Source organism: Epinephelus moara, chromosome 1 (assembly GCF_006386435.1).
Source record: "Epinephelus moara isolate mb chromosome 1, YSFRI_EMoa_1.0, whole genome shotgun sequence".
In the NCBI taxonomy this organism is placed as follows: Eukaryota; Metazoa; Chordata; class Actinopteri; order Perciformes; family Serranidae; genus Epinephelus; species Epinephelus moara.
Genome location: NC_065506.1, coordinates 30,959,429 through 30,975,083, shown reverse-complemented (window position 1 = coordinate 30,975,083; position 15,655 = coordinate 30,959,429). Strand labels below are relative to the sequence as shown.

Here is a 15,655-nt window from a genome sequence, read left to right as displayed (position 1 = left end):
CTACAGTGAGAATCCTCCACCTGTCCACACTGGTCTGTTACTCCCTTTGCCCCACCCACCTGCCCTCTCTCTCTCTCTCTCTCTCTCTCTCTCTCTCTCTCTCTCTCTCTCTGGCTGACACGCACACACACACACACACACATAGCCATAGAGGGGGACAGAAGACAGAAGACTGACACCCTCCTGACCCCTCCTGCTGTGTCTACAGAACAAACAGAACCAGCTTGTAAAGTACACACAGACAGCTGCTCTGCCCCGACTCCAGTCTCACCAGCCTCGCCAGCCTCGAACACAAACGCTGCCTTCATATGGAGCCAGAAGGACTTGAAAAAAATACTCCAGTACTGATTAAATAATGTGAACAAGCATGCAGGGGGAAGCCCCAGTGCTCTATGATTGGAACGTAAGAGTTTCCCCTCGCGGCCCATGAGAACTAGTCAACTTCAGGTTACTTGAGGTCCAGCGCCAGTGTTTTTGTTCACACCAGAAAATGCCAATTTCACTGTAAAGCTTGCTGCGTGGTCAAACGCGGTAAAATACACGAACATTACACACATAAACAGATGCACAGGCCATTACAAGCTGAGTCTGTCGGAGGCAGCGTGTGTAGAGTACCACAGTGGAAGTATGGTTGTCAAGGAGATGGATGAAGTGTTTATGAAACTCACTCTCTATATTTCTCTCAGAGTTATGGCCCTAGGTGGCTCGGTGCACATGCAACATTGTGTGTGTCTCCTTAGTATGTTACTGTAGGTGGCTTATTTGTTTCTTGTGCTGAATACTGAAAAGGGGAGAGGTGTGTGTGTGCGTGTGTGTGTGTGTGTGTGGCCTTGAGTGACAGAAAGGTTGGCGAAGGGGGTTGCATCCAAAGAAAGGATTCCTGTCAAGGTGACAGCTCCAAGATTGACAGGATGCTATTCTCCTCGGGAACGGCGTCAGTCAACCTGTCAGCCTCCCTGTACGACAGCCTCTCACTCCTCTTAATTTGGCCTTTTGTTGAGCGGTCACTGGGTTAGCTCTGACACTCCATGTGGCCGGCCTGATAAACTGCACAATGAAACACGCGCACACAAGGTGGGAACTCGCTTGGATGAACTCTCCGCGCCATAATACTGTGACTGGAAGTGCCTTTGATGGCATTAATGACGAAAACAGCTTTGTCTCCCCCTTTTCTTTGTCTCCTCTATCTTCTCTGGCACCTCACAACCCCCCCCCACCCCCCCACCCCCAACCTGCTGTGGACTCTGTTATGTTGACAGCATCTCCTGGATGGTTGAGTACTCACCGAGATACAAGAACTAGGTTTGGTCATTGTGCTGGTATGGAAATGACTGTTTCCATGTGTGAGTGTGTCAGCGTAAAAGCAAGAGAGAAGTTTCCAGCATTTCCTCCACTCACACATTGTAAATCCTTTCCTATAGTGGCAGTCACAGGCTAGTGTGTTGACAGGAGATAAGGCCCTGAGCCGACTGAAAGGAACGCTAGACCCATTGTGTTCCTGCACTCCTCTCTCTTCTCCTGTCCTCTCCTCTCTCATGCACATTCAACAGACCACACTCTTACGGAGATGCCATTAAAGTCATCATTGTAGGTTCCAGGCAGTCATGAAGTGGGAAAGAGTACATCTCACTTGGTCAAAACAGAAACAAAAGTAACTCATTTCTGATTGAAACGCTGATAAAAAATCATTGGTGTTGAGAAATCTTTCTGTCAGTCACATGTTGCGTCCTCTCTGAATATAGGATTTGTAATTTAAACACTGTTTTCTCTGATAAGAGGATGTTGTTTTCTCACTTTGTATGTTAACATCTTTAATGTGCGTGCATGTCTCTCAAGCTGCTCCATAATGTTGTGAAAGAGGATGAGACACAGAGAGAGAGCATCTTTCTGTGATACGGCGTGGTGTAACGGATCACTGACCCACCCACTCAAGCACGTACGCTGGAATGCTGCTTTTACAAATTGCACCCATAGACCCCCTGACATTTTGTTTGCAATTGAGCAGCAAAGTGTCGGTTGTTTGAATCATACAGACATGATGTGCATTCAAAATTCAGTCCATACTCTTTAGAGGGAATAATGTCCTTTGAAATACTTGACTTCCGGGGCTGTTTTTCTACCACAGAACAACTCTAATAAGAGCACTACATAATATATTACTGTGGCTGCTCCGGGATATTTTTTTATTCCATACAATTTTTTTTTTACAATGTTTTTTTATACAGTTTATCATCATTATTGTTATTATTAATAATTTATTTTTGAAGTGCAAATACTGAAGCATTCCAAAAGCATTGCAATGCTTACATCACATCACTTTTCTTAAAAATTTAAAAGCTTTAAAGGGATAGTTCACCCCAAAATCAAAGTCACATATTTTTCATCCTGCCTGTAGTGCTCTTTATCATTATAGATTATTTTGGTGTGAGTTGATGAGTATTGGAAATATCGGCCGGAGAGATGTCTGCCTTCTCTCCAATATAATGGAATTAGATGGCACTTGGCTTGTGATGCTCAAAGCCCCAAAAAATACATCTGACAAACTCAACAGCAATGTCTCCTTCCAGAAATCATGACCTGATTACTCAAGATAATCTACTGTACAAACCTTGTTGTGAGCAGTTTCATGTAGGAACTATTTTCTTTCTGCCAAACTACACCAACCAATTGTGTCATGGCGCAGAAGGAAGAGTGGATCTACTCATGGACGAGAGGCTTGTGCTCCTGACTGCACGAGTTGTAAGCGGCGTCCGCCTTGGCTGAGCTGTAACATTAGCTAGCTCAGTGGTGCTAGGTGAGCTAGCAGTAGATGCTAGCTTCCTTCTGCGCAGTAGTTTTTCCTTCAAGTGTAGTTTGACAGAAATCACGTTTCCATTACAGTTTTGCGCAAAATAAATGCGATATTTCTAAAGTTTCGACAATGTACAATTGCGACTTGCAGGTGTTTCCATTAAAAGGTGTTTTGCGCATGAGCCGTAATTCTCGTAAAATCTCGTCCCGCGAGACTTGTTTGCGGAAGTCAGAAGGACATTCCAAATCTCTTGTGAGCTGGAACAATCATCTCGGTTGCCACTGCTGCTGTTGCAGTAGTCTACAACCGAAGACGAAGAGAACGAGTGGTATTCAAAAGGCAAAGTCCTTGTGTGGCAGTGACGATGGATAAAGGATTTCTGGGAGAGGATTGTGAAAAAGGAATTAACAGAGGACTTGAATGTCCGGTGACTTATATTTGCGTCAAAAGTGTTTCCATTACACTTACGCGATATACTTCTATATCGACACGTCTGAAAAACCACCTCATGAGAGCATAAAAACTTTTTCTTAATATTTGAGTTTCTTCAAAATGTAGGCGTTTCTATTACCAGTTTTTTATTGCAATATTTAGGTTTTGCGCATTTCTAGGATTAATGGAAATGCACTTAGAGACAAAAGTTCCTCCATGAAACTGTTCACAGCGAGTTCTGTGGATTATCTTGGCACTTTGAGCAACACAAGCCAAGTGAAGGCAGACATCTCTACAGCCAATATCTCCAACAATCAGCAACTCACACTAAAGCAATCTAGACTGAGAGTGCAGGTAAGAAGATAATATTTATTTTGGATTTTGGGGTGAACTGTCCCTTTAATTTCTGAGCCAGCAAAAACAGCAGACTATATAAAATGAGGTTAAATTGCAGTGAGATGTTAGGTTACCTTACCTTTATTATGCATAGGCATTCATAGTCCTACTGCCAACAACTAATCTGGAGACAAGGAGTAAGAAGTGTGAGATGCCACCAGTTATCTTTATCTACAGGAGGACTTCTGTGCGAGCGTGTGGATTTTAGCTTCTATATGCATACAGGCACAGTAAGTGCATGCATATGTGTGTTTTCTTAGGCCACACTGCCAGTCTGAGTAAGAGCACAGGGTCACAGCTGACCAACAGAAGTGCAAACTGACAAAGGAGGAAGTGACACCTGATCATATCAAGTGTTGACTCAAGAACAGGATATGCAGCCTGAGCCTGCGAGGGAAACGGACAGTAAAAAGTCCTCAGTATGCAGGTGAATACACCCTCAGACACTCACATGAGAAAGTCACTGCTATATATGACTGTGTTTCCCAAGAGACAATATGTGTGTGCGCTTGTGTGAGTGCGCGTTTGTGTGTGTGCAGACAGTTGGTGGTGCTGGCACTGGAGATAGTGAGTCGAGGGGGATGAGGCACTGTATCAAGTTGTGAACATCTGTTCCTCATAGAAACCACAAAGCTGGTGCTGAGGAAACAGAGAGGATAACTTCTCTCTCTCTCTCTCTCTCTCTCACACACACACACACACACACACACACACACACACACCTCTCATCACCACCTTGCCTCTACTCCCACACATACAGCACCTCTCACTTTTTTCTATCCCTGATTTACTCTGTTTTCCTCCCTCTTCTTGCATCAACATCAGTCTTTTCCCACATTTTTTTGATGATCTCTGCCACATCTATTTGCCTGTATCTGCGTCAGGAATACAGTGATGCAATTATCAAGCAATGGATCAGAAGTTAAGTTGAAGTTACATTTTACATGTACAGTAAGGTTATAACATTTTACCACTAAATGTAGTTTTTGCTCTGTCATTGTGTTTAAGATAACGTTGTTCATCAGCTTAAGTGCTGAGATATGATGACACGGAGAAACTGTAAGCAAAACAAGTTATTTAGAAGCAAATGAGGTGAGTCATTTACAGTATCAAAAAACTCCAGGCTGTTCTCATGCACTGTTCATACATATACTTGCGAAAAGTAATGCACCACAATCCGTATATAACCCACGTTATAATGAACCAGTAATTCATATGTAACCTATGCATTCTGGCTGAGAAGACCAAGAGATCATGTGACCAATATGCTGATGCAACACATTCCCACTCCCACCTCGTCACATATCGATGTTTGGTCATGAACCTTCCCTGTTCAGATACGATGTGAAAGGTACCCTGGGTGCGTTGGTTGTTGACGTTCTGGGACGCTGTGTCAAGTTCTGCCTGTTACATGCATTGTCTTCTTTCAGAATACATTTAGGTTTCACAGGAAATCTATCATTTACATACGGTCTCTTTCAAAATAAATGCAACTTGACGTTTTTTTTTTCATCCAACAATGAACACACGTGGTCAGGTTTAGGCAACAAAAAGCCCTTGGTTAGGATTAGGATTTATAATCTTACAGGACGCCCTTCTCGGACTTTCGCTACCTTAACTTTCATTCTTGTCCCACCGACACGGCCGACCACTGTTAAAGTATAACACCGACCGGCTGCATATCATGCCGACGTTAAAGGACAGCTTTTTTCGTCATTGGCTGACGCTGGAAGTCACCGCCCAAGCGCCAGATTTCAATGGCTTCGGAAAAAGACCAGGTTGGTTGATGGGAGTAAAGATGGAGGTAGTCCACATAAGGCAGGTTGGGGTGGTGGATGGGTCACAAAACACAGGACTTTCCCCCAGGAGAGTGGTTGGCTGAACCATGTGAAACCAAGTCAACTTTGAGTATGGTAAGGTACATCGTCACCCAGCCTGTTCTCACTGCCAACTCATCAAATACTGCTTTGTCAGTGATGTCAGCATCAGACACCGACGCAGAGGCAACTTTCGCGGTGGTATTATTAGCACCCGGCGTGTCAGTTTTGGAGGCAGCGGCCAACAATCCAACTCATCCGATACCGCTGCTTTGACAGTGGGCGTATGATAAGAAGGGAGGGGTGCTGAATGGATCTAACCAACTCTGGACTTTCACCTCGAAGTTCGCAGTTCAATTCCTGTGTGAACTGTAAGCCAAACCATGATGCTTTTTTCCTAAACCTTTTGTTGCTTAAATCTAAGGAAATCAACCTAAAAACGTTTATTTTGAAAATGACTGCATGCCTGTAACAAGTGTAAATTGACATGCCTTCCCAGAACGTCCAAAACAGATGCAGGAGGGTACCTAGTGTGTCATATCTTGAAGTGTAGGTCCACTGACAAAGTGAGGGTATTTGATAAGTTGGGATGAGAATGCGTTGTATCATCATGTTTCTTTTTGCAAACCAAGCCTGCCTTACATTACTTGCCAAAACCCAAAGACAGCTAACTACGTTTCTTTTCCTAAATGTAACTTATGTAACTTTATGTTAAGTACCCAACATCATTCATGGGGCCTTAATTTGTAACATATACGAACCCTTGTAAGAGGATATGTTAAAAACTTGTGTGCGCACACAAACTTACACAACAGGTATTACAACTCCCAATTCACAAAATCTGATTTACAACTGTTTGACATTGTAATGAGCTTGAATTTTAAAAAAGATTGAGTTTAAAGATGAAAAGGATACTGGTATCAAAATAAACTCGCTCTTCAAGTCCATTTTAAGTGACTGATTGTGCAAACAGGTCTTCAGAGACCTGGTAATAATATTGTCGATATCAAGATGGGAAAGTAGCAAAGTTGTGTACTTATATAAAGGTTATCTTTTCTTTTGAGAGAAAACTGTGAAGAATAGCCTATTCATAGCTATAGAGGATTAGGATTGGCACAAAATTATGAAGTCTATGATACAGCAGACATGAGCCAAGGCTTTGTTAGGGATTCACTGCACCTTTTCCCTCAAAGTCCCTTGATTTAGTCCTTTCTCCTTTTCTTCCTCTCTCCATCTCTCTCATTGCCTTCCTCCCTCTATCTGGGCTTGCTGTGAGGGTGTGCTAGTGCTGGGTGGCAGTTCCTTATTGTAGAGTGTCTATATGAGTGTGTGTGTGTGTGTGTGTGTGTGTGTGCGTGTGTGTGTGTCTGTATGCTGTGTGAGGCTGATAAGACCCAGGGAGAAGAGCCAGCGTGCCGACATATTCTTGCCACCACGGTTATCGCCCGTCGCAGCTGTGCCTGAGCTCTGCGACATCTGCTCCCTCACAGGAAGCCTATGCTGCAGCTCACAACACCTCACACACACATGCACATGCACGAGCATGCACTTTACTACCGCTTCTTTTCCATACAGTGTGAACATATCGCTGGACACACACACACTGTTACATCAGGTAAACTACTTGAGACAAAGAGCTGTGTTTACAATTCACATTGACACATTTTGATTTCCTCAGTGTATGCATTTATATGTGTGTGTGTGTGTGTGTGTGTGTGTGAGAGAGAGAGAGAGAGAGAAAGAGAGAGAGAGAGAGAGAGAGAGAGAGATGAATGGGTTGGAGCACCGACACCAGAGTTCTACTGGGTTTTTATCACAGAATTACAGGGGGGATGCTTATGACTAAGCCTAATTATAGAGGCCTTATCGCTGCAACGTTCACAAAGCTCATTACTGCCAAGAGACGGCAGGCGCTGCAGGTAATTCACTACGTTGGGTATTAGTCCTTGCTCTGGCTTACAGTTTCTACATATTTAGAGTCTATAAAATTGGGCCTTTAATGTCTGATTCTTAATGCATCTCTCTCTCCTCGAACCCTTTGCTGAATTAAGTGAAGGTTTTCATTTTTACCTAAAGGCACCACTTCAGTGTTTTCAGCGCTTTAAGAATCAATTACATTTTTTTCTTCTCTTCCCTTTTTCCTGGATCTCTTTCAAGTATCCTTCATCTGCCTGCAAAATACTAAAGTTTTAGCTCTGTCATTCATTGCGATGCACCCTCATGACCTGCGTGTGTGTTATGGAGCTAGTGAAGCTGAACAGAGAAACTCAAGAAGCTAGTTCCCTGCAGCTGTATGGGAATGCCCAGAGGAAGACCCCCCACCCACCCAACGCTCTAAAAACCTCTTTCCCTTTCTATGAGACAAATATGCTCCTCTGGGGTTTTTAACAATAATGACAAGTGTATTTGTGCTTGACAGCTTATATGAAGACCCTAATACATGACAATAAGAGGATTTTGTTGGGAAAAATTGCACTTGGTGGCTGATTTAATCCTGGTCATGAGTCTATTTGATCTCTAAAGCGAATTTGTGTTATACAAAAGTCATAGACAAAATACAGTAAACAAACCTTAGATCATTTTACACAGAATCATAAACTCATTTAGTTGGTAATGTTTGATGCCATTCTAACCTTGAAACCCTCGCTTCAATCATCACGTAACAGGACTACTCACAAGATGAAGAAACCTCAAATTGCCCTTACAGCATGCAGCGCTAAGTCAACACAAACTGATTATCCGTCAATCACTCCAACTTAATGAGCACAACTGACAGCTGCGGGACCCTCAATCACTCATCACGGTAACACACTGCCAAAAGATTTCATAAAACAGGTCCCTATAAGATGACAAGCTCCTACCTTCGCTACATCTGTAGTAGCTGCTGGTTGCCAGGTTCAGATCAAGGCTTCCGGGCTGGAGTCTGTGAGCGGTGTGTTTATCCCGCAGCTCTCTGTGGCTGATCAGTGTGACCGTCGGGACACGTGGAGCAAACGCCAGAGCAGAAGAAGCCCCGGCTCTGAGGTTAGCCTTCTTCTGGCGCTCCAAATGGACCTCGGCAGACATGTTCGGACCTTAAAATCACTCAACTTTCCACTGGCAGGTCTGTAGGTCCAAGCAGTGTAGCAAAGACAATAAGTGCTGATAATCTCTATAGGATCAAAATGCTACAAGGCTTTTCTGCTGGAACTTCTCTTCCACATGTCCTTGAGGCTTCGCATGTTCTTGCTCATAATACTCCACTTTGCTTTCAGTAGATCATTACTTGACCCACTGAACTGCCATGCAAGGACACGGATGTAGCTGTTGTTAAAGCTCCAAACAGAGAAAAGGGAGAAACAGCCAGAGGTTGCTTCCTCTTCTTCCTTTCACCTCCTCACCAAAGACTTTGATCCTTGTTGCGTCATTGCTGGATTCCTCTGGTATTTTTCACGTCTTCATACAACTATTCATTACAGCAATGCATGTTAGTTGGACGTCAATACACACGAGTAACGGTCTTTGTCTTCAGCTCCAAGTCTGTTTTGTTGTCCCCTTTAGATGTACTTGGCACATCTTGTGTATAAATCTACCTTTCTTTCGTCTTTTCCATTCATCTAGTTCTCTCTTTGTTCCCCTCCCGCAGTGTGTGTGTATGTGTGTGTGTGTGTGTGTGTGTGAGAAAGTGTGTGTATGTCAGTGGCAGGTCAGCTTGTCTCGTGGCTCTGGCTGAGGGGCTGTGCTCTCATCTGAACCCTCCTCCTGCTCTGCCTGCCACTGCAGCTCAAAAGAGAAGTGTGTGTTAGTATGTTACAGTTTGTGTGTGTGTTCCTGCATCTTGCAGGGCTGCAGCCCCTGGGGAGGCCAGGCAGCAGAGCTGGCTGTGGTGATAGCAGCAGACAGCAGCAGGCAACAGGACCTGGGCCTCCGTCTGGGCTTCCTCTGTCAGGAACCAGCTGTGTCTGCGGCCAGCGGCCACTCCTTCCCTCCTTGCATCTGCAGTTCCCTCCTTACCAGAGTCCTTTGCTTCTGTGTACCTTGCTCAATGACCATGTTGACACTTTCTGTTGTCCACATTCCAAAATTCATCCTTTTTGTCCATCTATCTGCTCAACTCATCTCTCCTAACGTCAAACTAGACCTTTTCTATCATGTTGTCTTATTTTTTTAAGCTTCTTGTCTTCGATAGCATGCATCTGTTCTTTTCTTATCTGGCTTTGCCATATTTTGTGTGCATGATAGTTCACAGTAAAGTGCAACAGGAAGTACAACCAAGGGTGTCATCATTCAAAGAATACTTCACCCCCCAAAGGACCATTTGTAAATCAGTTACGCAAACTGTTTTATGTTGAATTTATGAGGAAAACTATGTTTAACTTGCATACCTCTGGTAAAAAGAGAATCCAAAATAGAAGAAAGTACTTGATAAATTCAAGTCGTAGGCGACCGCGTTTAACTACTTTAAACTATATCAAAACATCCATTTATAAACTCTCACACAACTCGTGCAGTATAATCGAAGTCTCATTTATCCAGTCAGTACTTCCCAAACAAAAACCTCTTTCCAACGCGGAACTGAACTAAGACTGAAACTTATCTATTCTCTCTTCAAAGCCAGACTCCAGACTAAGTTCTGAAAAACACCAACCCACAAACAAAATTCCCATTTCACCAGAAATTCCCACCACAATTTCGTTTTTGAGTTTGATGTGGGCAGCTCATCTCACCAACTCCATGTTTACTTCTCATTTCATGGATTCCAGATAAACAAAGGTTTTCTACTTGAAATACACTCAGGTGAAAAAGACAAGAATTATGGGCCAAATTTGTTTATTTGAACATGTCGTTTTATTTTCGTTAATGTGATTTGGTACTTTGTTCATCCCCCCACCACACCGTGGGTGACAGAGAGCAAAAAGAGAGAAAGCACGCCTGTTCTGGGAAAAGACATATGCTGAGACACGACTATCTCACATTTAGAATCAAAGATGTCAAAGTAAACTTCATACAGCTCCGACAGCTGAAAGGGGCTCTTGTGTGAAACTCTAGCAACATTGTAGCCATCACCTCATTGACCTCTGACCCCCCAGGACTCATTAACCCCTAACCTAGATGGAGTGGGCTGCGTGTATATGACAGCAACACACACACACTCACACTCACACTCCCACTCACACTCACACTCACACACACACACACACACACTGCATATTTTGGTTAAAGCAAGCAGTGTGCTAATGAGAGAAGTGAGAGGGGATGTGAGTACACAGATGTGCCAAGTGCCTGGCTGAAACCAGCACACATATGGTCATCAGCAGAGAGGAAGTGAGAGAAACTTGTGTTGCTGTCTTTGGGTGTGGGGGAGAAAGATACAGAGAGAGAGAGAACTGATTTCTCTATAAACCCACAGTGTATACAGCACGTGAAATTTAGGTGTTTTTTATTTTTCAGCAGCTAAACCGATGGAAATTCCTACATTTACAAGTGTTCATGTGTCAGACATTCACATTTTACATTAACGTCAATAAACTGCAAATCTCAATGACAGTAACATCAAAGTGCAAATTACATTTTATTTAAGATCTGACTTCCAAGAGTGACTGATTATGTTCTGGCATAGGGTTAAGTGGTAGAACCATGTAACTAAAAGTTCTCAGTGAAGTCAGAATGAAAACATGCGGTTACTGAATATGAGTATGTGAACTGCGTGGGAACATCAGGTGGCAGGGCAGGTGGGGAGTGGATGTTCATCACAGAATTGGGAATAAATGACAAGATACAGGTGCAGAGAACAGGGTGAGTCAGAAAAGAGGCAAAAATTAAGGACAAACTGCACAGACTCTTGCACAGGGGATGGAAAGTTTTAACCACACTTGACTGGATGATGTGAACTGAGAAGGGATGGTCACTACCGTTTCAAATTGATTAGATAATTGTGGAAGGAGGAAAAAATATAAATGGACAGAGCAAAGAGGCGTAGTTAAACAAATTAAAGGAGCAGTGTGTAGGATTTAGTGGCATCTAGCGGTGAGGATCGCAGATTGCAACCAGCTGAAACTCGTGTCTATAATTTTGTGTCTGTCTCGTGTGCCAAGTGTGAACTCCCGGTTAGAATTCCTTCAGTGGTCAGGAGCCAAACTATGTGCAAAGGTCTCTTCCTCTCCAAAAGAACTGGATCAAGTCAGTGTTTCTTGAGCCAAGTCTCACTCTGAAGTCATCAAAATCTGGTGCTTGGGCAGTGACTTGCGGGGTCAGAAACCAACGAAAAAAGGCATCCTTTAAACGTTGTTACAATACATGACCAGTTATAGTTCAATGCCGCCTGAAGGTGTCACAGGGCAACGCGGTGGGACATGGACAAAAGTTAGGTGAAAGTCCGACTGGGGCAGGCGGAAGGGGCCAAACCAAACCCTGTTCTTTTTTCCTAAACCAAACCATGTGTGTTTGTTGATGAAGGAAAATAAATGTTAGTTTGTGGTGCTGTACTGACAAAGTGTGTTCATTTTAAAGGAGACTGTATGTAAATGTTAAATTTCCTGTGCAAACGGAAGTGTATTTTGAAAGACGACAATGCATGTAACAGGCGGAACTTGACGCAGCGTCCAAGAACGTCAACAACCAACGCACCCAGGGTACCTTGCACGTCATATGTGAATGTGGAAAGTCCATGACCAAACGTCAATATATGACAAAGTCAGAGTGAGAATGTGTTGGTTTCTCTGACGCTCTCTGGCTCGTTGCAAATGCGCCCCTAGCCAAGCATCTACTGTGTGTGTTTTTGCCTTTTTTTTCCTAACAATTTAAGATCCAGACATTCAGGAGGTTTTTACGGGGAGCTGAATTATCTGCAGAGGTCTCTTCCTCTCCAGTGTTTTTCCAATGCTGTTTGGCTCGTCACGGAGGGGGTGTTAACTACAGTGCCTGATGTGAAAACGCAAAACCCGAATGACCCTGTCTATGGCTAGTGTTTGGTTTGCCCATTCTGGGCTACCGATGAAACATGGCGGTGCAACATGGTGGACTCCGTGGACTAGGACCCGCTCACTATGTAGACATGAACGAATCATTGTAAGGTAACGAAAACACAACGATTCTTATTTTCAGATGATTATACGCTGAAGAAAACATACACTTATTGTATTATATTCCATTTCTACCAATATATCCCCCTAAATCCTACACATTGGATTTGGCACCAAGTGACTGAACACACACTAAGCCTCATATAAGCTAAAAATTAAAAACTCATATTCTCAACTTGGCATCCCACAGAAGAACATATTTTCTCCAGCTTTTGTAAGAATTGCCCTCATTTACCTTCATTTGACTCTTGTTTATGATGATGGTGTAACCCCTCCATAAACCACCACCGTTTTGCCCATATGGAAGGATATATGTACATAAGCCATCAGCCTTCATCACATATAATCTTCATCTCATCACATTTATATCAAATTCAAATTCTTCATGGCAAAAAGTCAAGATGCTTAGCTGCATGTATTTTATGCCCATGTACCCCACTCTCCTGATACACACACATGAACACACACACAATTTTCTCTGTGTTACCTGTTATAGAAGCCTCTGCTCCTTTGCCCCCCTCCCCTCAGATGTTGGCAGGTATAAAATGAGTTTTTGGGGAGAGAGAGATAATGATTCCCCCATAATCACCAGAGGCCAGCTCTGGTTCTGGCAGGTGCTATCACAGTGGCGACCCAGTGGTGCCTTCTCCCCTGAGATAAGGTCATGGGGATGACGGGAGGGAGGAGCAGGGGAGGAGAGGAGAGTAGGGCAGAGGGGGGCAAAACGTGTGTTACAGGCGAGCGGCTAGCCTTGCCTTATCTCCCCCCAGCGGCTGCCGCTACTGGCTCCCAGATGCGGCGGGCCAGAGCAGCCGTGTCAGAGAGATCCCTCTATCAGCGACACACAGGCACCCCTCGCCAAATACAAACCCAGCAGGAGGACACACCAGGACTTCATTACCTCTTTAAAACTCCAATCAGCATGCAGGAGAGAAGCTAAATAATCTGCAACTTTGTTGGTGTATCAAAAATGCATCAAATCCGTCATCCTCGCTTTCGAGCCAGGTTATTAATTGTCATACCTGCACAATTTTTTACCATAATGGAGAACAAGTCTCTCTCCTTTATGAACGTAAACACATAGAGCTCTTTCAGCATGTTGGTCAGGGTTGTAGACGAGATGCAACTTTTCACCTTGAAAGTAAAGCATGTGAAATCAGTGGTTGGGACGGCTGGCGTCGGGTGGCGAGAAGCAGCCATATGGTGAAGCGTCTTGCCTGCCTGCGAGACACCTGGCCACCACTAACCGGCTGAACTTTTCAACTCCACAGCCGTCCTTACAGCACTTTGAGCCAACACATACACCAGTGTTCTATAGCATTAAAAGGTACTGAAAGGTTTGCAGCTGAAGAGGTTGCTTGCGTATTTTCCCGGACTGTACAGGCAGCTGAAACCTCAGAAAACACAATTATGAGTTGCTTGAAACTTGAAACAAAGAGTGCTGTAACTGTGGAGGTAATTTAAATTTTCATAACAGGCAAAACCTCAGTTAATTCATGTCTGAATTATTTGAATCATTTCCGAAACATTTGGGATTATCATAATGTCGACTAAAATAAGGCTAAAACTCGCCATCATGTTTCTGGTGCATGATGTTGCAGGAAAAAAATGACAGTTTCCGTTTCAGTTAACTAGTTTCTTTGTAAGCCTTAACAACAGTTCATAGAATATGGATGTGACTAGAGTTTGTATTTTTTTTTTTCCATTCGGCCACAGTGAGACAGAATGAATGAGAACACTCGAGTGTCTCTTCCAGAGGGAGTTACTGCAATGAATTTGGACCCACATAAAGAGGAAGAAAAAACACAGTATCCACTGGCAACCTCCTTCTATCAGCAGCAACCAGACAAATAAGTCAGTCGAGGCTTGTTCACCTTCCCTCTCTGTGGTGTTTTTAGAATACACACCTGTTTGGCACAGACAGCGTCAGAAAAACCTCCAGATCTTAACAGAACTCTATAAGTTAAACCGTCCCCATCTGTCACGGTCGAGCTCCACACAGATGCACATTGAGCGCCTCCTCTCTCTTATCCTTCATACAGCAGACTTGGCACTCATTCAAGAACTGTCAAAGCACACCTGCTAAATTAAGCCCATTCTCATACTTGCACACACGCAGACACAAATGCAGGAGTACGCAGTGTGTGCACATGTGCACGAATGGACACACATGACCATGCACACACACGCAGATGCTAAATCTGCTCACAGCCATATTAAACTGATATGAATTGGTAGGGTTAGTGGTGATGAAATATATTTTGAAATGTATGGCATGTGTGTTTAAAGACCAACAAATACCCTAAACTACATTAATGAATTTTACAATATCTTAAATACAAATACACACAATATGGCAATTTGCAGTGCTTTATTTTTGTAAAAGTTGAACGCACTGATGCCTTTTAAAGATCATCTGACAAATAAAAGACTGATGTGATAATTTCATCATAAACAATGTTTAAAACAGACTCCATTGGCTGCTTGACTGCATAAACGTGTATTATGTTGTGTTTTTTCAGCTTTATGAATGTTTCTTTCTGTCATGCCTCTCTGGAAAAAGAAATCCGCCTGTTGATGACAAAACTGATTAGATCAGAAATGAAATGAAAAATGCAATATGTTACATTGAAGCCGATGCAATAAAACGATAACGTCACATTTGACAGGTTTAATATGCCCCTGTCAAACATAACCCCATTCTCTTACTGCCCTAACACTGATGTATCGATGCCCACCTCTCTTGACCCCCTTAAACCCAGCCTCTCCCCTCTCTTGTGGCTCGTGGCATGCACAGCCGCTGAGCTGCTCTAAATAGGTGCCACTGTGAATTGGAGACAGATGGAAACGAAGGTTCCCTGCAGAGTGGTTCCCCTGCAGCTGTGCTGTGTACCCGGTGCCAGGGAGTGATGACAGCTCAGCGAGGGGGCACCCAGAGACATAGAAGACAGCACCATCTCTGTCTCACTCCCTCCCTCCCTCCCTCGCACAAACATACACACACACACAAACACAGACACACTCGCAGGCTGTGCAAAGGTGCAAAGAGGAGGGGTGTTAGCTCCACTACCAGCCTCCAGGAATGTGAAAGTAGAGATTTAAGTGAGGAGACAAGCGATAGACTGCTATAACACAACACATTTCCACTGCTCTACGGC

At 43.6% G+C, this 15,655-nt stretch overlaps 1 protein-coding gene and 1 long non-coding RNA gene across 9 annotated transcripts in view; one reads left to right on the top strand and one right to left on the bottom strand.

The window, feature by feature from the left end:
- The window catches only part of cbfa2t3 (CBFA2/RUNX1 partner transcriptional co-repressor 3), a 47,416-nt gene extending 38,350 nt beyond the window's left edge, over window positions 1-9,066 (bottom strand). For all 8 annotated transcript variants that reach the window (XM_050069126.1, XM_050069275.1, XM_050069357.1 and 5 more), the window contains exon 1: window positions 8,298-9,066. In XM_050069126.1, the coding sequence (XP_049925083.1) occupies window positions 8,298-8,502 (205 nt within the window). In that variant the 5' untranslated portion in view covers window positions 8,503-9,066. The remainder of the gene's footprint in view (window positions 1-8,297) is intronic.
- Window positions 8,727-9,684, top strand: LOC126405858 (uncharacterized). Its single transcript, XR_007571612.1, has 2 exons — window positions 8,727-8,858; window positions 9,062-9,684. It is a non-coding gene; the product is annotated as an uncharacterized LOC126405858 (long non-coding RNA).
- Window positions 9,685-15,655: the final 5,971 nt, after the last annotated feature.